The 21,992-nt window shown below is 52.1% G+C and overlaps 1 protein-coding gene across 4 annotated transcripts; it reads left to right on the top strand.

Moving 5' to 3' along the window:
• The first annotated feature begins 450 nt into the window (after positions 1-450).
• GLIPR2 (GLI pathogenesis related 2) lies at positions 451-21,466 on the top strand. 4 transcript variants are annotated; one of them, XM_058694928.1, is made up of 5 exons: positions 451-493; positions 10,671-10,779; positions 11,128-11,231; positions 13,138-13,215; positions 19,914-21,466. In XM_058694928.1, exons 1-5 carry the CDS (start codon positions 466-468, stop codon positions 20,072-20,074), a joined length of 480 nt encoding a protein of 159 aa, XP_058550911.1. In that variant the 5' UTR covers positions 451-465; the 3' UTR covers positions 20,075-21,466. The 4 variants fall into 4 exon arrangements, with proteins under 4 accessions (XP_058550911.1, XP_058550913.1, XP_058550912.1 ...); XM_058694929.1 differs by lacking the exon at positions 451-493 and adding an exon at positions 1,142-1,279; XM_058694930.1 differs by lacking the exons at positions 451-493; positions 11,128-11,231; positions 13,138-13,215 and adding an exon at positions 1,141-1,279.
• The last annotated feature ends 526 nt before the right edge of the window (positions 21,467-21,992 follow it).

Genomic DNA, 21,992 nt, shown 5'->3' with positions numbered 1-21,992 from the left:
CAAGGGGGACGTAGGCAACATGGGACAGGGCATTGGACATAAAAGGTTGGATCTCCGCCTAGTACCAAAAGTCCCTTTGAGTCAGGGTGGGCCACTCTTTCTAACCCTCCACCACCACTGTTTGAAAGCCTGACACAGGGGGAGGGAGTAGAGAGGACCCTTGCCCTACTGGATATTTGAAGCCCTTGGTATTGCAAATCAGCAAATCAGTTCACTTCAGTGCCCATTTATTGAAAGGTCCTACTTAAATTTAGCTTCCTTTAATTAGGAGTTACTCTGGGGAGTCACACAGGTGACTCAGGCTGTGTCTTCATGCAAGTCCTCTACTCACACAGGGGTGGGGCCGTGACTGAGACCCTGTCTCCCCAGTGCCAGGTGTGTACTGACCACTGCCCCCAAGGTCAAGAAAGGAAGTTACAAGGACCCAAAGGCCCTGAGGGATGAGTAGGACTTGAATGGGCAGAGATGAGCCAGCACCAGCAAAAACAAGGAGGTAAGAAGTCTCCTACATGTTTGGGGAATATAAAGTTTAGTTTGACTGGAGCATGGGATGAAGTTAAGGATTTGAAGAGACAAGTCTGGAGCCAGACTTCAGGGCTGGGGGATTCGGCTTGGTTTGATAGGAATGAGGGACAGGCCCACCGGTCAGAGCAGGGCAGCGGCAGCCTCCCCGGGAGGGTCGACGCAGGGCGTTACGGGGTGAGTGCCGGAACTCCAACTCGGACTCGCACCAGAGGCCATGTCCTGGGAAGCCCAGTGTCGCTGGGGAGGGGAAGGCGGCGCACCCGGAGCCTGAAGTGTCTCTGGGGGCCAGGCCGAGGTGGGGAGAGCCCCGAACCCCTGGTGACGCGCGACAGTGAGCACCACGGTCCTCAAAGCGCCTTAGCTGTTGCCCTACCCCCGTTCCGCGTCCCGAGAGGGGCAGCTCGGGGCTGAGAGATCCGGGAGGTCCCGGGCTCCCAGGCCGCACCTGGAGAGCCCTGGACAGCCGCTGGGGTCCCTTGGCTACAAGAGTTCTCTGAAGCCGGGCGGGGAGGCTCGCGGAGTGGGGGGCCCGCGGAGCCTCCTCCTCCGGGCAGCCGGCGGGGTGGCCCCGGGCTCCTCCGCCTGCAGCTGTCGCTGCCTTATAAGGCGGGGGCCGGGCGGCGCCGGGGGAGGGGCTGCGGCCGCCGGGCCACCTCCGAGGCTCTCCAGCGGCGCGGGGAGGGCGAGAGAGCGCAGCGCAGCGCAGCGGCAGCTGGAGCCGGGGAGCGCGCCGAGCGGGCCATGGGCAAGTCAGGTGAGCCCGCGGGCCGGCAGGGCGGGCTGCGGGGACGGCTCGAGAGCCTCGGCTCGGGGATCCCCGCCTTCACCGTCCCCCGCGGCGGGCTGGTTCCCCGGGGAGCGGGACCGCCGCGGCCACGCGGGACCGGGGCTCCGGCTGCGCCGCGAGACCCCCGGCTGCGGGATGGGGCGGCGTGCGGGGCGAAGCGCCCGCGGGCTCGGCGCCGGCGGTTTCCGGGGCAGCCAGGAAGCCGGGGTGGCCTTCGGGCCACCGCGAGAGAGGGAGGGAAGGCGAGACCGAGGGAGGGTCCCCCTGTCTGCGAGCCAGAGATTGCGTCAGGGAGGGCTTCCAGGCGCTGGGGATTAGCGCTCAGCGTCCGGCCAAGGCGTGGCTTTGCTTTGTTTCTGGAGCAGAGTTAGAATCGGCAAAAGCCTCCAAACTATGACAGCATCTCTGGCTGCAAAACAGCTCGCCCCAACCAACCCTCAGGACAGCTCTGAGCATCCTTTTCTTCTGTCGTCGTCCCTCCTCCCCTGAGCGCCCCCTCGGTGCCAGGCTCTGTGCCAGGCTCTGTCTGGCTCCACTCGGGCATATACACTCGCGCTTCCCCCTTACGTCTGACCTGTGGCTGCGCATCCTCATCACTGTGGCTGTCGGGGTGAACTTTCTAAAATGCAGATCTGTCCTGTCGCTCCCTAACACTTTCCATCCCACTGTCCACAGGTGAGAGAGTACACACTCTTCCGCGGGGCTTGGAACCCCCTGAGAGTTGGTCGTCACCCGTTAACTCCCCTACACTCAGCTGTTAGGAGGCTGGCACGCTGCTCCCTCCCCGGGGTTCCTTTTCCAGTGCTCGCCCACCACCTTGCCTCTCCCACTTCGCTGAAGTGGCAAATCCTCCCCATCTTTCTAGGGGCTGGGACCCCCTCCCTGATTTCCCCATTCCCCCAGAGGGACGGCCCCACTCTGGGTCTTCTTTGTTGCAGCCCTCCCAGCAGTCAGCTTGGGACACTACCCCAGCCATGGACCTGTTTCCCACAGATTCCTCACTGCTGGTGGCCAGGGGCCATGTCTGTCCCAGCATAGTTCCTGCCTCACAGGAGGCTCTCAGCGAACAGCTGTCCAGCAGAGTTCAGGAGTCCTGCTTAATGGGAAGCTGGGGTTGTCATCCTCAGGTGGGTGAGGCTGGGTCCCTTCTTGAATCTCAAGATCCAGACTCACGAGGTACCCATGCTGGGAATAAGTGGCCTTCCCTGGCGTTGTTCCTGCCCTGCCCTGATGGGTCTGGCCTTCAGCCCCGGCTCTGCTAATCACTTGCTGTGTGATCTTGAACAAGGCTCTTTCCTTCTCTGTGCTTCAGTTTCCCCATCTGTACAGTGTGGGTAGCCCCTATGATCTCCAGTATGGAAAGGTGACATAAGGAGTTGTCATGTAGTAAAAGAACAGGATGATAGGTGATGATGGGGCAAGAATGCGGCAGATGTGAAAAAGCATTTTGAAAATCAACTCCTTTCTCTGTACCTTAGGAGAAAATCCGCAAATTCTCTAACGTTATATTTTTATCAGTTGTTTCTGGCTTCTTCTTTAAGCTGCAGACCCACTGCTGTGGAGGGCATGGCCTCTGTCCTCAGGAGTATTCATTTGGATATTGAAATGAATCACAAAGCTAATTGAGGAGGAGGGTGGATAGGCTCCAGTGATAGGTGGGAAGCGATTCTAGCCGCAGGGCAGGTGCCGGTGGAGAGCGGTAGGAGCTCAAGGGAGGGGGAAATCTGTGCGGAGGGGACCATTGCAGCCTCCTGGAGATTCTTGGGGATTTGGACTTTACCCATGGGCCCTAGGATGCCATTGAAAGACATTGATCTAAACACGGCAAGACCAGAGTTGTGCCAGGGTGGACCAGACGGGGAGGGTAGAGGTGGGGGTCAGGGGGAGTTGCTGCAGTTACTCAGGAGAGAGAGATGGAGAGAGAGATGGAGGCATCTAGGACTGCAGAGGAGGAGGAGAAGGGTTTTTGAGATAGTAGCCAAAAGTGGACTTGGTGATCAACTTACTGTGAATGTGAAGAAGGGCCAGCCTTGTGAGTCTGGGTGCAGGATGGCGGTGACACCTTGTGGGACTAGAGATGCACAGTCAGGCCAGTTCAGAGGAGGAGGGCAGTGCAGAAGGCAGGTAAGAGCTGGTCCTACCACGTACCCAGGGACCTTCCAGAATGCTGGTCCAGGCGTATCTCCCTCACAGCCACATGCATTTTATTTGGCTGTCCCAAAGACCATGAGCCCCCAGGTAGTGTCTGGCCCCCCTAAGGGTCTTCAAGAGAAAGTGGCTTTTCTGGGCCCCACGGGCCTTCAGCACAGGGCCAGCCTTGAGGTTCCAGGCCACCAGCCTGAGGTTACCTGTGCCTGCCGTCCGATAGCACTCACAGATACCTATCCACACAGGGACTTTACGTGGTTCCAAAAAGACCGGGGTAAAGAGCCAGCCCCTGCCTCTTCTGGGCCTCAGTTTCCTCATCACCGCTTAGGGGCCAATCTCTTTTTTAAAAAAACATTTTTTTTTTTAACGTTTATTTATTTTTGAGACAGAGAGAGACAGAGCATGAACGGGGGAGGGTCAGAGAGAGGGAGACACAGAATCTGAAACAGGCTCCAGGCTCTGAGCTGTCAGCACAGAGCCTGATGCGGGGCTTGAACTCACGGACCGCGAGATCATGACCTGAGCTGAAGTCGGCCGCTTAACCAACTGAGCCACCCAGGCGCCCTGGGGCCAATCTCTTTTTAATATTTAACCTCAGATATATTCCAGAGCTGCCTGGGGTTGTGGGCATTGCCAAAAAAGTATCAAACAACCGTCACAGCTTAAATTCCAGAAGACACTCAGCCCAGCACTTAGAGTTTCCCAGGACCTGCTCCTCGCCCTGGTCTCCCTGCTGGCCTTCAGTTTGCAGCACGTGTTATGGAGGCAGAGAAAAGCAATGACCTTGGGCTCTGTAGAAGCCTCTAGCCCCTAATAATCGTGATTACCAATTATTAAGCTCCTACTACGTGCCACACCTGAAACTAGGTATTTCATTACCAACATCTGTAACAGCGCTACAAGGCAGTTATTATCAATTTTACAGGTTTACAGAGGTTGACTCACCTTGTCCAAGTTCACACCTTGACCAGTAAGTGGACAGACTGGGATGTGAACCCAAGTTTCTGACTTCCCAGCTGTGTGCTTGCCCCTCAGACACACTGACCGCTTTTCTACCTGCTCCCCAGATGCTTCTCACCCGAGATGCCAGCCCCACAGGGAACTCTACACACCCTGCAATTATTGCTAAGTATCTTAGTGTCCCTCCGCCCACATCTCCCAGCACCCAGGGAAGTCAGAGCAGAGGGCCTTTGGGGACCAGCTAGCCCAGGAACTTTCTACCAAGTGGAGCTGTCACACCTCTGCTAGGGGAGGCTGTGTGGGCTGGGTCACTCCCAGCAGTGTCATTGCCATCAGTTGATTTTATTGAAAAAAAAAAAAAGGAGGGGGGAGTAGTTCAAAGAAAGGGTTTCCTGCTTTGAAGATATTTTGAAAACCACAGATGTCATCCTTCCTTCACACGGATGGGGAACCAGGGCCCAGAGAGGCAGGGACTTGCCCAGTGCCTGTGGCAGGCCCAAGGGGCCACAAGTGGGGCTGGAACTTGGACAGCCGCTTTGTAGGCGGAGCAAGCACTCTCCCGGCCCTGGTTCCTTCAGTCCTTCAAGGAGTATTGTCCTCCCGCAAAGGGGCAGCCGGGCCCAATGCTCCGGGACATCCTTGTTCCAGTAAGCAATTGGGCAACTCTTCAGTGACCATCATTTTTGTCATTAGGGAGAGGAAGACGTATATGAAGTGGAAAGTGTGTGAGATTTGAGGGAGGGAAGAGGGCGAAGGGAGGGACATTCTTACATTTGGCTTTATTGTGGACTCATTGTGTGACTTTGGGCAGTTCACATGTTCAGCCGTTCCTGTTCTATGGTTTCCTCATCTGCAATGAGAAGCCTCCCATCCTAGTGCCTTCTCTGTGCTAGTGTGGGACTTTCATTTATTTGTTTGTGTACTCGTTCATTCAGCAAACGTCTAAGCCCAGAGGTACCGAAAGAAGTCATCAAAGACCAATTTAAATACCAGCAGCCCTGCTTTCTCTAGAATCTGGGAGGGGCGGGACCCCTGGCTGGCAGTGTCGAAGGAGCCAGCACACTCTTGATCTGTGAGTCATGAGTTCAAGACCCCTGTTGGGTATAGAGATAACTAATAAAATAAATAAACTTAAAAAAATTTGTTTTAATCTAGGAAGGGCTTTGACAGGGCAGTTTCTCCGAAGGCCAGAGGCCAAAGGATCTCTGCCCAAAAGTGATGATGATAATTATAGTTGACATTTAGTAACTGTTCATTATGTCCCAGAACTGTTCTAACGCATTTACATAGACCAATTCATTGAATTTTCACAACAACCCTGTGAGGTAGAAACTGTTATCCCCATTTTATATATGGGAGAAATGTGGCACAGAGTGATTAAGCAACTTGTCCCAGATCGTACAGTGAGTAAAAGCTGGGATTTGCCTCTTGAATTTCCTGGAAGCCAGACTGAAAGAGCAAGAGCTACCCATCTGGAACTCATTCTTTTTTTTGTTTTGTTTTTTGGTGGTTTTTTTTTTTTTTTTTTTGATCAACTTATAATTTTTCTTCCTGATAAACTAGCACAACCAGCTTTGCCCCAAAGGCGGGACTAGGTCGCTTTCCAGCCTCTTGCCAAGGGGACAGAAGGGGCTCGTTCACAATTCCTGCCCTGACCCCTGATGGGCCTCTTTGGTGGGGATTCTGGAGAGGGCAGAGAAATGAGTCAGGCCCAGGGAGGCCTCAGAGGACGTTCAACGCTGAGGGAGGAGCCTGTCCTAGCCCAAGGGCAGGGAGAGAGGGAGGGGCATGACCTGAGTCTATCTGGCAGTTAGAAGCTTGGGCCCCAAGTTCAGACCTTCAAGAGTCCCCATCCCAGTTCAGTGTCCTCTACCCTAGCAGAGACAGCCCAGTCCTGCCACCCTCTTTCAGCCCCAGAGAGCCATGCCCAGGCAGCTCCTTCCACCTTCCAGAAGCTCTGAATTCAAGCCTCACACCTGCCCCCTGGAGCTTCTACTCCTGAAGCCCCTGATTTTCATGTGGGGCCCCTCAGACAGGTCGTTCATAAACGGCTTGGCATGGAGGAGGCTCTTGAGAAAGTTCTTTTTTCCTCATACTTCCTCCTCCTCGGGATCTAAAGACTCAGCCTCCCCGGACCTGATCCTCCTCCTGGATCTGGAAACCCTGCTGTCTCTTCTATGCGCTGTCCTCTGTGTCGTGGCCCTCGGGCATGGTGTGGGGTTAAGGACAGGGTTTCCCCCTTCGTGGGCCTACTACCCCTGGACCAGTTGTGAGAACTTGGGCAGGTTACTTCCCTTGTGAAGTAGCCTCAGTTTCCTCATCAAAACAAACAAGCAAACACACAAATAAAACCAGGGGCTCCCACAAAAGGTGGTGATAAGGGTGATAAGTAAATAAGATCGTGCACCGGCCTGGCACCTAGAAATAGTTGGTCAGCAAGCAGAAGAAAGGATACCTTCTTCATTCTGGGCCGGCACCCTGAGCCTGTATGACCTCTCTGAGCCTCGGTTTACCCTCCTACAAAATAAGGACATAATCACTGCCCTCCCCCATTGTGGGGTGGCTGTGAGGGCTCTCCCTGCCTGATGTGGGGATGGGGAGATTTTCTTTGACTTTTAATCTTTATGTGTAGATGTGTTCTTGGGTTTTCCTACAGAGCGAGGTGTGCCTTTTGCTGGGTGTGGTCACAAGTGGTATCTTGCCTCCGGGAGGCCCTGCTCTGAAGAGCCACCTGGGCGGGGACTGGCCTCCGAGGTGGGAGGGACTCTGGGGCCAGTGGGAGATGTGGCCTTGGGGCCCCCATGCCTTCCAGCCAGGGGTGGGGAGAGAAGTTTCCCCTACCAAAAAGTCTTCCTGACCCCTTTCTAGAAACCCTGGCCCAGGAAACTGGCCCTGCTGGAGACAGTGACCAGCTTTGGCTTCTGGGCACCAAGCTTAGATTGGGCACAGGAACTTTCACTTTTGTTTCTTTTTACTTCCCACATTCTGGGAGTGCAGTGACCTAGTTTCTAGCAGCCTTATATGTCCCTCTCTGCCAAAAAGACTGCAGGACCTCCAGCACTACTGGGTCCCCTGCAACCTGACCCTGGCACTCAGGGCTGCTTGAAACAAACAAGCTTCATCTAAGCTACCCACTCCTCCCCTGTCTCCCCTTCCTCCCCATAGCTCCGGATACACCAGATTCCCGGTGGCCCTGGCTTTCTCTGTGCCTCTCCACCTCCTCACTACCTCCTCCGGGAAGCTTTCCCCATTCATTGATGGTCCGCATTGTCCATGCCACTCAATCCCGTGCACCTCCTGTGGTGTCCCACTGTGGCCTCCCCAGGACATAGGAGCTGGAAGGGACATTAGTGTGGGCCTCGCCAAGCCTGTCCCTCAGATAGGGATCCTCTGCCACCTTGACCGCGTGCACCCACACCTGCCCCTGCATGTACACATACACTTATCTTGATCACTCCCTCTCCTCAGAGAAGCTCAGAACTCCTTGGAAGTCTGAGGTGGGTCATTCAGTTGTCTCCTCTCACCCCACCCTGATGGGACCTTCTGAGATCTCAGGATTTGAAGGGACTCGAAAGTCATCTGACTGGCCTCCAGTGCCTGAATCCTTTTGAGAGAAATCACTTTGCTTGTATTCCCCCAGTGCTGGAGAGCTCATTACCTTTTGAGGTTGTCAGTTTTTAGAAAGCTTTGATTGAGAGAAAGATCTTTCTTAGGCTGAGCTGAACTCTGTCATCCTGCCTTTTCTACCCATTGACCCCGACTTTGCCCTGTGGATCCCAGAATTCATCAGAGGCCTCCACTGTGTCTTCCAAAGTCTGATCTGCAGGATGAACATACCCAGCATTGTACCCATTCTTTATAAGACCCCCATTTCCGGCCCCTTCTCCACCTTGTCACCACTTCTGAACACACTACCGATGGTCGCCACCTGCAGACAAGGCTGGGGCCAGGCTGGGTGAAGCACACCAGCTGGACACCGGCTCGTGCAGGACAAGCAGTGCGCTGCCCGGGAGCTGGTGGGTTACTGGCCGCCGAGTCGCCCCGCTGACTCCTTTGCACATCACCAACAGGAACCCCTTCTGGTCCCCTTGAGTTGCTATGGCTTCCACCCGAGAGATTCTTTAAGAACCTCTGTGACTCCGTTATCCCAAATACCACATTAACATGCTAAACCCCCAATCTTTTTTATTATTGTGGTAAAAAAAAAAAAAACCCACACACATGACATAACATTTACCATGTTAACCATTTTGGAGTATACTGTTCAGTAGTGTTAAGTATACTCACGTTGTCGTACAACAGATCTCCAAACAGTACCTTCCCTTTTCTTCCTCCTTCCCATAAACCTGAAATCTTTACCTTTCGTACCAACGAGGGGTTGGCCCCTTTCTTGGCCACAAAGACCTGAAGAGTTCAGATCGCAGCTCCGCCTCTGCCTTGTGCCCAGCTACCATCACCCCTTTGTTCAGTGTCCCCGTGTCTGCCCCCGTGTTTGCCTCCCAAGTCCTGCCATTCAGCCCCGCCTCCCCCTGCCGGCGCCTTGCTGTGACCAGACCTCACGGAAAGGCAGTGCTGGGCCCCCAGGGTCCTAACTCTTCAGGTCACTGGAACCCCCTCGGGCAGCTAGCCACCACTGGCATTGCCTCACCTCTCAGGGCCGCATTTAGCCTAGAGCTCCCTGAGGGCAAGCCTTCCTTCTGCTTTTCCTCAGAGACCCAGTGGGATTTGATCTGAAGCCCCAGGGGACATGGGGAATCTGGCTGAGGAAGGGGAGGAAGATTCCCTGTTGGGTCATCTCAGCCTCTGGGGCGAAGAAAAGAGCAGAGGAGAGGAGAGGAGAGGACAGGCAGCCTGGTGAATGAGCTGGGGGCAGGGATAGGAGTGGCGCTTCTTTCAATCCTCCACTTTATTCCTTTGCTGCCCACAGCCAAGCCTCAGGGAAGGGTCCCGCCAGATGGGACTAGCTCAGTGTCACCCCGCCCTCCCGGCCATGGCTCTTACTCGTAACCCACCCAACTCACCCTATTTCACGGAGGGGCACTCCCAGATGCCTAAGGCTGGTGCTCAGTGACTTTGCAGTCAGCCTGACTGGCTCCTGTACGGGCATCCTTGGGGCCTCAATCCAAGGGGCCACCTTCCCCATCCCCCGGCCCACGTTAGGTTGCTTTTCTCCAAGTTCCCCTTGCCCTCTGCTCACCTGCACCTTAGCCCTCTCGTACTCTTTGCTAGTGTCTGTGTACAAAGCTGTCTCCCTTCTGTTTGCGAGCTCACTGAGGGCAGGACATTTGTCTCTGGACCTCTCACACATAATCTAGGACCTGGAGTAGAGAAGGCGCTCAGAGAGCAGACAAACAGATGCGTGGATGATGGGTGGATGGCTGGCTGCTGCTGCTGCTGGATAGATTATGAATCAGAAGATGGATGGACAAGTGGCGGGGAGACGGATGGAAGGTGTGGGATGGATGGGGTTCCATCTCAGATCCAAACTGCTGTGACTTCTGTCTACTGTTGACTCTGCCTTCACCCACTTCTTCTCTCCCTGACTCCAGCCTCCTTCACCTCGTCCTTTCTGAGGTCATGACCCAGTTGGGCCCAGGCTCTACCTCTCCCTTCAGTGCACCCCTGGGTCCAGCTGACCCCACCCTGCTCCCCAACACCACCACATTCTTTTCCACTCTGTCCCTCACCCCACCTCCCTGGTGCTGTCCCCCCTGCTCCCCTTCTTCACCTGTCCCTGTCACCCTCACCACAGCCACGCCTGTTCTTCCCGGTCCCCACCACATCCTGTGGGTCCAGTCTGAGATATCCAGTCTCCGCACATTTTTTTCCCAGCGGTTCGGGTTCCGTTGCTCACTGCCCCGCCCACGCCCCCCCTGCGTCTTCTGTGCACCTGCGGCCCATCCTCCACCCAGCGGCCAGCAGAATCTCTCAGAAACACAGATCTCAGGAGCCCAGCCCCCTGCGTCCATTCAGTCGCTTCCCATTGCCCCGATAAAGACCCAAATCCCTAATGTGGTCCGTAAGGCCCTAGGTGACCCGTGAGGTGCAGACGTGCGGAGATGTGGAAGGTGACATCAGGGGTATGAAGCAGGGCATCGTTGTTGCTCGGTTGGCCCCGGTGCCCAAGGGCAGCAGCGGCCGGTCCCTGTAGCCTGAGGGTTGAGCTGGGCGTCACTGTGAAGCCTGCCATCGTGCTTTTGGTGGGTCTTTTCTCTGCACTGAGACATTCTCCATTTTGAAATTATTGCAGCTTCCAAGCAGTTTAATAATGAGGTCCTGAAGGCCCACAACGAGTACCGGCAGCAGCACGGCGTCCCCCCACTGAAGCTCTGCAAGAAGCTCAACCGGGAGGCCCAGCAGTGAGTGTCCCCAGAGCCCCGGCTGACTCTGACCTTTCGTGGCGCTGTGGCTGCAGTCGTGGCGGGGCCCTGGGGTAGCTGGACGGACATAGGACTGGGGGGCAGAGGCAGCCAGGCTTGAATAATCCTTGAGCCACTTAACCTAGGCAGGTCCTTTTCCTCCGAGCCTCAGTTTGCTTCTCTGTGAAATGAGACTGTTGGGGGCTCAGAAGAGATGCTGGCACGATGCTCCTGATTTGTGCAACTAGCCTGGGGCAGGGAAGGAAGCTCAGCCACACCAGTTTAGGGCTCATACTCTGGGGTTCCCTGGGCTGCACCCGCTCTGAGGAAGTACATGGACTCTGGCAGGTATTCGGAGGCCCTGGCCAGCACGAGGATCCTCAAGCACAGCCCGGAGTCCAGTCGCGGCCAGTGCGGAGAGAACCTGGCATGGGCCTCCTATGATCAGACAGGTAGGTCACTTTCTCAGCTGCCCCCTGCCAACCGCCCCCCCCCCCCCCCCCCGCCTGAGCTGGGCCTGGGACATCCAGTATTCAGGCCCCTTCTGGCCCCAGCACCCTCCCCCGTGTGGCCTTGGTGCTACCGGCCCAGAGAGAGGCGCCCCAGAACCCTCCGCCTCTGTTCCCAGGGGCTGGTCACCACAAACTCTCCGATGGCCGGCTCAGGGCCAGGTCTGTGCTGGGTGCCAGGGACACAGAGATGAGTCAGACTGCCCAGCCCTCCCCTTCGGAAGAGCTCCCAGCTGAGGAATGGGGGCGGGGAAGACAAATCCATTTCTGTGCCCTTTTTGTGCAGGGTTTCAGCATGACCCTGGGGGCGCCTCAGTATCCCCAGCTACAGAAGAATTGTACTTTCTTCACATTTTTCTTTCTTTTAAGTGTTGGTGTATTAACTTTTATCACCAGAAAAATGCAATTGAGCTTTTTCCATGTTAGCAAAAAAAAAAAAAAAAATGAGAAAGACAATTCCTCCATCCAAGGTCACAGCCTGGAATGATGATTCCCCCACACTGACCAAACATTCTTGAGCTTCCTGGCTCGGACAGGGCTGTCCGGCTTTTTAGGAAAATGCTGGAGAGAGCTACTGTGCCCTCTGGGGCCTGACATTCCTGGGAGTTCCCTGGGGGGGGAGGCCCTGTGGGCCTCCCAGTTTCCCCAGAGCAGCGGGCCTCCGGGAGAGGTGTGCGCATGCTCCCCAGGAAGGTGGGCACCTTTGGCCTCCTTTCCAGGCTCAGGCTTTGGTGGGCCTGGGAGAGAAGTCTCACCGAAGGGGTGGGAACAGATGTGATTGGTTCCAGCCTTGCGCTGGCTCCCCGTGGAGCCTTGAGTGAGTCACTACCCTCTCTGGCCCCAGCTTCCCCATCTCTGTTTCGTTAGGCTGTCTTCATCCCCGCCCTGGATCTTCTGCAGCTTTAAAAAAATCCCAACACCCGGTTCCTCCGGAGACACTGATACAGGCTGTGGCAGGACCCAGGCCTCAGCAACGTTTTGGTGCTCCCCGGGTGAGGCCAGTGTGTAGCCTCTGTTGTATAAGGTCTTGCTACTCAAAGTGTGGTCCACCGGCCAAGAAATGCAGACTCAGAGCCTTTACCCTCGACCTCCTGAAGTCAGAACTTTAACAAGCGCCCCAGGTGATTCATGCACAAATCACAGTTCAGAGTGGGACTAACTGCTGTGGGATCTGAGGCTCCCGGCTGTGGTCCCGACACCAACAGCTCCCAGAGAGATGCTGGGGGTTTTCTCCTACCAGCACCTGCCCGGCGGGGGCCAGCCGATGCTCTAGGTGAGGACCCTTCTGCCTGCAGTGGAGACCCTGGCCCACCAGCCCAACTGCCTTTCTTCCTGTGGATATTTCAGGAGACAGACTTCGGGTGGGATGAGGGCAGAGTCTCCCGAAAACTCAGAGCATCATTAGAAGCCCTTGGAGTACGTTGCAGTCAGCCCTTGTACGGAGGCCAAGAGAGAGGAAGGCCTTGCCTAGGATTACATAGCAAGTTGGTGGTAGGGCAGGGACACAGAGGCAGTCCTCCAACCCCAGGCCAGGGCTCTTCCCAATCTCCAACAAAGCTCTCTCTTCAGCCTAGATACACTCCTGGGCAGGAGTCCCTATCTCGGCTCACTGGTGCTTTATCAGACATCTAACTGTGGGGTGGGTGGTTTGGGGTTAACGGGAGAAGATGGAAAGGAGTAGTGAGTGAGTTGATTTTCCTGCTGAGGTGTTGGTTTTTTTTTTTTTTTTTAAAGTTTACTTATCTTGAGAGAGAGAGAGAGAGAGAGCACGCGCTCTGGAGGGGCAGAGAGAGCCACCCAGGTGCCCCAATCCCGCTGCTGAGTTTTAAGCAGTGTCTTTTCCCTGCAGGAAAGGAGGTGGCTGATAGATGGTACAGTGAAATCAAGAACTACAACTTCCAGCAGCCCGGCTTCACTTCTGGGACTGGTGAGTGATGGGATCACACCAGTGGCCTGGTCCTGGGCAGGGTTGCACTTTGGAAAGGAACTAACGCTCTGAAAAGCGGCCATTTCCCTCCTATTTTACCTCTTCCGTATTTCTCCTGTATGACTTTGCCCAAAGGGCAAAACTCTCTTTCGCCATCACTTCTCCCAACACGCACACATCCCCCTCTATCTGAGAACACCCGAGCCACGGATTCCCTCCCCACCAGCTCCAAGTTCTCCGGATGACTAGAGTGTGTGTGTCACAGGAGGCTGTGGATTTTAACTGCTGCTCAGTGCTTCCTCCCAGGAGTGGCGCTATGGCCCATCATCCTACCGCCAGTCTTGCTCCCCTCCGATCCAGCCTGGGCCCACAGCCAGAATATTCGAAAGCCCTCTCTTCAGGAAAAGGGCCAAACTGCTCACTCTCTCCTCCTGGTCTTAACTCCCTCCCCACTCACCCCCTCCCCCAACACCCTTCCCAAGTGCTTCCCACACCTACAGCCTCCCAGGCTCCCCCTTCATCTTCTCTCTCCAGTTTGGGGTTCAGGTGAGCAGAGAGCCTAGATCTGCTCTCGGCTGCAGCACTGTCAGTTGTGTGAACTTGGGTTGACTCCCTGTGCTTCCCCCGTCCCGGAGCGTGAGGGGCCAGGTGGTGGCCTTTAGGGGACATTCTGAGAGCTGGTGTTTAGATGCGGGGAAGGGCCAGCTGTGGGACTGGCATCGGCTTTTCTGCGAGGCCTCCAGAGTGAGCGGTAAACATTCAGCTTACTACAGCCCCACCAGCTGCTCTGTGCTCTGGGCTCCCTCCTGCCCCTCAGCAGGCTTCCCTCACCTGACACCCTCTTTCCTCAGAACCGACTCAGATCCACTTGCGGCCCAGGATGGGTCAGAAGGGGCTGTGAGTTTCTCTGACCGAAAGGCACCAGGGAAACTGAAAAGGGGGTTCTCTGCCCACCCCCTTCCCTCTCCCCTCCCCCATCCCCCCATGGGTGGGGCCACTATGGCCTCTCACCCCCTGGAGCATTCTTCCGAAGCAGGAAGTGACACGCTGTCGCTGTCGGAGCCAGTCACTGTTTCCTGTGGTTTGCTGCTCACCCTTTTGGGCAGGGGTTCTTTCGACAGCGTAGGCAGGACTGTGGGGCAGAGGTGGAAGCATCTGCTGAGGCATTTCTCCTCTCAGCTCCCCGGGCTGGGGACAAGGAGGCCGCTGTCAGGGCCCTAAGTAAGAATTGATGGTTGGATGGCAGTTCAGTTGAAGGGGTGAGGAAGGGAACAGGAACAGCTTCCTACCAGTGTTTACGGATGTATGCGCAGACCTGTCTTCTTTTCGTAAAGTTCGGCGTCCAGAAGACATTTTATTTCAGAGCGTCTGGATTTGCTTACCCCATGAGCAAGACTCGCGAGCAATCAGACATGTGTCAGAGCGAGTTGTTAGCGTTGCTCATGTGCGTGGCACTTGACAATTATAAAGTGCCTCCACAGCCACGGCCACGTGAGCCTCACAACACCATTCGTAGGCGGGGCTTTATTCTACCCATTTTGCAGAGGACGAAACTGAGGCCATAAAGAGGAAGAGTCTTCTTTTATATCTCCTATCCTCAGTCTGATGCTTTTTCCATGGCCCCTGCTTCAAGGTGGGAATCTCACAAGGGTCAGAGCTGGGAATGGGACTCAACTTTCCTTGATCACTGACCGCCTGTCCAACCTATTGGCCCACATCTCCCAGCCCGAAAGAGGAAAACCTCAGAGCAACTAGCCCCTGTGCTGTCCCAGGTGCCGGTGGGCAATGCCTGGGGGAGACAGCCTGATCCTAAGACAGAAGCACGGCTTTGGACGGTGTTATAGTCAGAGCCTGCAAGACCCTTCAAGATCCTCGGGCCCATTCCCCGTGCCTCAGCCTCCCCAGAGCTGCTGTTTACAGGGATTTCCTGGCCTGAGTCCATGATGTAGGGGAAGGACCTTTGAAATATCCTGTGATCTATCCCCACCCACGTTGGGTCAGCATCTTGTGACGAAGGACACAGTTCTGTGCTATGTGTTGTGTAGAAAGAAATGGTTTCTTGCAATTCCTTTGTTATTTTCTGTTTCAATGAGTCGGTTGGTTTGTTTGTTCTGAGTAAATAATACTTTTACATGACATGAAACTTGCAAACTGTATGAGGTAAAAAAATCTTCCTTCCATCCCTGGTCTCCAGAACTTTCCCTTCCAACCAGTGGTACCAGTTTCTTGGGTATCATTCGAGAGTTGTTCTGATTTTATACCAGCCTTTGTGTAAATATGTTCTCTTTTTCCCTTTTTTTTATGTGTCAGATATATGATCTGTTTTGCACTTTCTTTCTTCATGCAGCAGATTGCCAGAGATTGTTCCCTATTAATACAAAAAGAGCTTTTTCATTCTTTCTTACTGTTTTACGTTATTCCTTTGCAAGAATATACTGTAACATACTTAATATGCTTTCCAAATGTGTATTCTAGCAAGTTTGGGTCCATAGCAGAAAAGAGGATGTGATCCCTTTTGTGGGGGGTGGGGAAGAAACTGTAAGTGATTTAGTTAGAAACCACTGTGTATCTGATGGTCGCTAAGGAAGTCATGTTCTTTAACTCATCTCCGAATACCCATACTTAATTATCTCCGTAACCAGAGACCTCCCCAGCCAGAGGAAAAATTACTTAGTCTCATCTGTTTGGAAAAGGCTTCCACAGGGGCGCCTGGGTGGCGCAGTCGGTTAAGCGTCCGACTTCAGCCAGGTCACGATCTCGCGGTCCGTGAGTTCGAGCCCCGCGTCAGGCTCTGGGCTGATGGCTCGGAGCCTGGAGCCTGTTTCCGATTCTGTGTCTCCCTCTCTCTCTGGCCCTCCCCCGTTCATGCTCTGTCTCTCTCTGTCCCAAAAATAAATTAAAAACGTTGAAAAAAAAAATTAAAAAAAAAAAAAAAAAAAAGAAAAGGCTTCCACAGGCATGCAAACTGCTGATGTGCACCTTGTGTCTGTAATCACTTCCTTGGCAACCGGTGGATAAATGGCAGTTCGTCCTTGTCTGGGCAGCAGAGAGAGTGAATGGTCAGTAGCCAAAGCATGTGGTTCTCTTGAGAGAAAAGGCTGGTGTGGAAAAGGGCTTGAGCCTTAATAAAAAGGCAGCTTTTAGAAGCAGTGACATCTGGCAAAGTTGCTGAAAGCCTGGAGCTGTGACTCAAAAGTGTAAGGACCAAGGGTGAATTGGCAAGAAGTGTTTCTCCTCTATTTTGAGGTGAAAATCAGAGTTTCTTGGGCATTGGTTAATACAAGTCTAAAGATATATGATAAAGAAGCATAATTGAGCCTCGGGTTTCCTTTCCTTTAGTTCTGGCTTTGATTTTATCACGGCAACTCTACTCATCAGTGTTTATGTTTGGTTATTTTCACAATTTAGTAATCTCAAATCTTTTATGGATGTAGACAAAGCAAAAAAGTACACCTAAATTTAATAGTTATAAAAATGGAGCTCAACCGTAGGGCAAAACGCACAATTTAATCAATGAACATTTTTTCAGTCCTTACCATACATGAGACACAATGGAAGATATCAACTGTCGGGTTGGAAGAGTGTGACTATCTACCGCTCTTTCCCTTTTTCTTTTTCTTTCTTTCTTTCTTTCTTTCTTTCTTTCTTTCTTTCTTTCTTTCTTTCTTTTTCTTTCTTTCTTTCTCTCTCTCTCTTTCTTTCTCCTTCCTTCCTTCCATTTTGTGGTAAAATATATTTACCATAAAATTAACCATTTTTAAGAATGCAGTTCAGTGAGAGATTAAGTACATTCACATATTGTGCAACCATCGCCAAGAACTTTTCAGTCATCACAAATTGAAACTCTGAACCCATTAAACAGTAACTCCCATCCTTCCCTCCCATTTCCCCACCCTTAAGCTCTGGCAACCACTCTTCTACTTTTGTCTCTATGAGTTTGACTATTCTAGGTACCTAACATAACTGGAGTCGTTGATATTTGCCCTTTTGTGTCTGGCTTATTTCACGTAGCATGATGTCTTCGAGGTTCATCCGCAAGGTAGCACGTACCAGAATTTCATTCCTTCTTGAGGCTGAATAGTATTTTATTATATGTATATACACAACATTTTGTGTATCCATTTATCCATTGGTGGATATTGGTTTTCTTCCCCTCTTTTGGCTATTGTAAATAATGCTGCTGTGAACATTGGTGTACAAATATCTGAGTCTCTGCTTTCAGTTCTTATGGGTTTATACCTGGAAGTGGAATTGATGAATCATATAATAATTCTATAGTTAATTTTTTGAGAAGTCACCATACTGTCTTCCACAGTGGCTGCACCATTTTACATGCCCATCAGCAATACATAAGGTTTCCAATCTCTACACATCCTCAACAATATTTGTTATTTTCCTCTTCTTTAAGAAAAAAAAATAATATCCATCCTAATGGACATAAAGTGGTTCCCCTCTTTCTTTCTTAGCTGCCTTGTGGGAAACTTAGCTCCTCTGATCACAATTTTCCTCCTTCCCTCTATCTCTTCCATTCTTCATCAGTTATTTATTGAGCATCTACCTGTGCCAAGCTCTGTGCCAAACACTGGGTATGTTGTGGTCAATACGAAAGGTGAGGTGCCCACCCTCAAAGAGGAAACATAGTCTCTTCAGTGTTGTTTTAGCAAATGAAAGCCATTCTGTGATAGGGAAGTAAATATTGACTTGTCAAAGGATCTCTGTGAGTCCTCAACAGTGAAGGTAGGAGGGATAAACTCCCAACCTCTACTCCTAGGAGACAGAAGTATTAATGGTCATTGAGCAAAGAAGCCACTATAGCAACTCTTTGACCCCAAAGCAGAAGGGGAGTTGGAAGCTGAGCTATATTAAAAGCTCGAAAGAAGCAGTGGGTGAGGGGCAGGGAGCCTGAGATGCTGAGCAGCTTAGCAAACCATAGAAGTGTCTGGAGGGTCAACAGTAGCTTGAGAAGGAACTGGGCTGTTTGGCTCAGAGCAAAGGAAATTGAAGGAGGCTCTAACCTGTCAAGGTCTCAAAGAGCTCAAAATAGAAAGCCTGCACTTCGGTGAGGGCAGAACCCAAGTCTAAGATGGTTCTTCCATATGCCTCTTCATTCATTCACTCATTTCATTCATTCATTCATTCGTTCATTCAACAAAGGTTTAGTTTATACTTTTCATGTGCCAGGCTGTGCCAGGGTACTGAATTTACTGAAACAATTTCATTCTTGCCCCTGTGAGTCTCATAGCCTAGTCAAAGAGCCAAGCAGATTAGCAAGAAACCAAACACACATAACATTGCAAATGGTAAGAATGCTGAAGGGGAAAAACAAGGTATGATAAGATGATCTCGGGAGGGAGGTGTTCAGGAAATGAGTCACTGTGAAAGGCTTCCCTGCACAAGTGATATTCAAGCTGAGGCCTAAGGGACAAGATGATGTTGGTCATCATCAGAGCAGTCCACACAACGGCCAGTGTGTGTAAGGGCTCCATGGTGGGAAATAACCTGATGTGCTCAAGGAATGGAAAGGAGGCCATCAGGCCAAAGCCTTCACTTTCCTCACTTTTATTCTAGGTGCAGTTGGAATCAGTTGAAGGATTTTTAAGCAGGGAAGTAAACAGACCTGTCTCAAAACGGTTACTCCGACTACTCTGGTAGAAAGTGAATTAGAGGAGGCAAAGGCAGATGCTAGGGAACCAATCAAGGGCTATCCCAGTGGTCCAAGTGAGAAAGTTTGTGGTTGAGACCAAAGTTTGGGGAGTAGATGGACTTAAGATGTATTTTGGAGTTCAAATCTTCAAGACTGAATGATGCATTGTTGAGGGAGAAATGTGGGAGAAGGAGGGATATAGACCAACCCCTAGGGCTGTGTGCATAAGGGGACCATTAATGGAAATGGAAGGGAGGAAGAGGAGCAACTCTGGCGGTGGGGGAATGGGGAGGGCGGGGAACCAAAATCAAGGATGAGGTTTGGATAGGTTTGCCTATGAGTCATCCAAGTGGAAATGTCAAGTAAGTAGTTGTATCTGGAATACAGAGATTTGGGCTGGAGAAATACATTTGGGAGCCAGGGAAAGATGAAATTACCTAAAGAGGACAGCAAGAAAAAAACAGAGAGCCCAGGACTGAGCCTTGGGAAGCGCGAGCCCCTCCAACGTTTACAAGTGAGATGGAAGAGGAGGAAGAAGAGGCGGTGAGATGGGGATGCCCCGAGAGGGCAGCGTCGTGGAAACTAAAAGAGGGGAGTGCTTCGAAAAGGGGAGGAGTCGACCCTATTAAATGTTCCTAAGATGTCAAGTAAGATAGAGACAAAAAGGGGTCTTTGGGGAAGAACATGGAGACAGATCATCAGTGACCCTGAAGACTACAGTCTGCGCGGAGGGGTGGAGTCAGGTGCTGGTAGGGTGTCGTCCTAACTGTTGGGGTCACTCAGCTTTGTCGTGATCTCTGGGAGACCATGAAACCTTTGGGCATCGAGAATTGGTGGGGTGAGGAGGATCTGTGTGGCTGATTGAGAGGACGTGATGCCTCAGAAAACCAGGTAGGCGGAGCGTTCTATGTCTCCTTCCTCTGATCGGTGTGCGTGAAGATGAAGCTTCCCAAGCCTTACAAGACAGTGCAGGGGTCAAGAATCCTTTGAAACGTCCTTCTCCAGATTCTGCTAACCGACCTGCTTCCCTCTCCCCCTGCCTGTGCCCCTATAGGACACTTCACGGCCATGGTGTGGAAGAATACGAAGAAGATGGGAGTGGGGAAGGCATCTGCAAGCGACGGGTCTTCCTTCGTGGTGGCCCGATACTTCCCGGCAGGGAATGTCGTCAACCAGGGCTTCTTTGAAGAAAATGTCCTGCCTCCAAAGAAGTAATTCATTAAACGTAATGGGAAGGTGGCAGACTGAGCGTGGATACGAAGTTCCTAGAACAACAAAAACTCAGCGGTGTGTCTGTCCCTGTGGGTGTACGTGCTTGGTGTGTGTGTGTGATGCATGTGTGAGTGTCTCTTGCACCACACGCTTGGATATACGGTTATGCATGAACTTATTCTTATCAAAGGAAGGAGCAAATGAAGCCTTTATCCTAATGGTTACCTAGACCACAATAATTTGGACTTCAGGGGAAAAAAAATCAACTTTAAAACGTTTGGTTGTTTTTTTTTTTTTTAAGCAAACTTTTTTTTTGTATATTTCTTATAATATCCATCCCTGGTCTTTTTCTATTCCAAATGTTTGCGATGCTTAGAAGTGAAGTTCATTTTGTGTGATCTTCTTGCATTGTAATCTACTTTTGGTAGATACTTAGGAATATTAAACTCGCGTGTAAATGTAACATAAAACAGCTTTAAACACATAAACATAAAGCAGCTTCCATCGGAAACATGGGGCAGGCAGCAACTCCATTTCACAGCATCGTTGGGATTTCTCCGTTGTAAGACATGATGTCATCTGCGTGCCTCCTGGAATTCTCTGATGGGAATGCCAAAGAACAAATGGAGAGAAAAGTTTTACTTCTTTGCATTTTCTACCTTTAAATAGCAGACTAGCGCCACTACCACCACCCTTGCCCCCTCCCACTTTTTTTCTTAAAATCCTCTGGCATTGAAGAGCTCAGTATGTGCCTTCTGGTTTCTAAGGCCTTGGGTCAGGCCCGAAGCTGCCCCCTCCCCCACCCCGGCCAGGTGGCCCAGGGCCTGTTCTGGGAGAAAGCCCCTCACAAGGCCTGGGCTCGCGGCCAAGCATCCAACAGATGAAGTCAGTGCGCGTGGGGGTGAGTGTGAGCTCACCAGGGCCCCCAGAGGAAGCCCTCCAGCCTCTGCCCTCCCCTCACACACAGGGCGGGAGCCGGGCCTGTTCCTGGCGGCTGTGGCTGCAGCTGTGCTGGCGGCCCCTCCAGGAATGTGTGACAGGCCCAAGCGTTCCAGGGAGATATCCCGGGTGGGGGGTTAGAATGGCCAATTGGCTTCTGTGTTTTGCCTCAAACTACACAAAGTTCCCCTGAATAACAATTTCACATGGTCCATGTGGGAAGAACCAACCCAGATGCCAGGCTGAGTGGCGTGAAACTGGCATCTCCGAGTCCTAAGATAGCAAGGGTGGGAGTTGGAAGGCTGCCGGCTTAAAGACAGATGTCTGAGCAGGCCAGTCAGGAAACGTGCTTCCTGAAGGTCTGTGTTACACTGTGAACACAGCCTCATGCTGTGCCCTTCGTTTCACCCAGGGATGTTGACTAAGACAACAATAAAATCTTTTTCTTTGGTGTAATATCTTCCATGTCATTCGTGCCCGATTCTTAACTGGTGACTAAGGTAATCATAACCGTCGGTTCCTGTCTCAGGTAACTCAAGCTTCTGAATACCTCCAACCTCTCCCCTGTACTTGGTGCCTCTTGGGCAGCCATGTTTTGATCCGTGTGACCCACCCTCACACAGCTGATTGGGCTGAAGTGGACACGTGATCCAAGGGCAGCCAATCCCTGGGCTGACCGTGGACCAGGAATTTAGCTAAGACCTGAGGAGAGAATTTGCCGGTTGCACCGAAAAAATTCAGATGCCATGGGTTTGAATGAGGGCCATGGCAAGCCAAAACTATACGCAAGCCAACTTGCCAGTTGAAAATACATAGACGTGAGAAAGCCAGTTGTTAGAGGTACAAAAGAGGTGGAGTGAGCTTTCTAGCTCCAGGCCAGATCTGTGTATCTTTATTTTTTTTTTTTAAGTCTTTTTTTTTTTTTTTTTTTAATGTTCATTTAGCTCTGAGAGAGAGAGAAAGAGCATGAACGGAGGAGGGA

Source organism: Neofelis nebulosa, chromosome 12 (genome assembly GCF_028018385.1).
Source record: "Neofelis nebulosa isolate mNeoNeb1 chromosome 12, mNeoNeb1.pri, whole genome shotgun sequence".
NCBI classification, from domain to species: Eukaryota; Metazoa; Chordata; class Mammalia; order Carnivora; family Felidae; genus Neofelis; species Neofelis nebulosa.
The sequence above is the reverse complement of the archived record's forward strand: the minus strand, read 5'-3'. Positions and strand labels throughout refer to the sequence as shown.

What these genes read in the sequence shown, in the direction of transcription:
- GLIPR2 (XM_058694927.1), top strand. Translation starts at nt 12,417, where the DNA reads ATGCACAAATCACAGTTCAGAGTGGGACTAACTGCTGTGGGATCTGAG. An exon ending in GTCCCTATCTCGGCTCACTG is followed by an intron (nt 12,901 to 13,137) that starts GTGCTTTATCAG and finishes TTTTCCCTGCAG; the next exon opens with GAAAGGAGGTGGCTGATAGA. An exon ending in CGGCTTCACTTCTGGGACTG is followed by an intron (nt 13,216 to 19,913) that starts GTGAGTGATGGG and finishes GTGCCCCTATAG; the next exon opens with GACACTTCACGGCCATGGTG.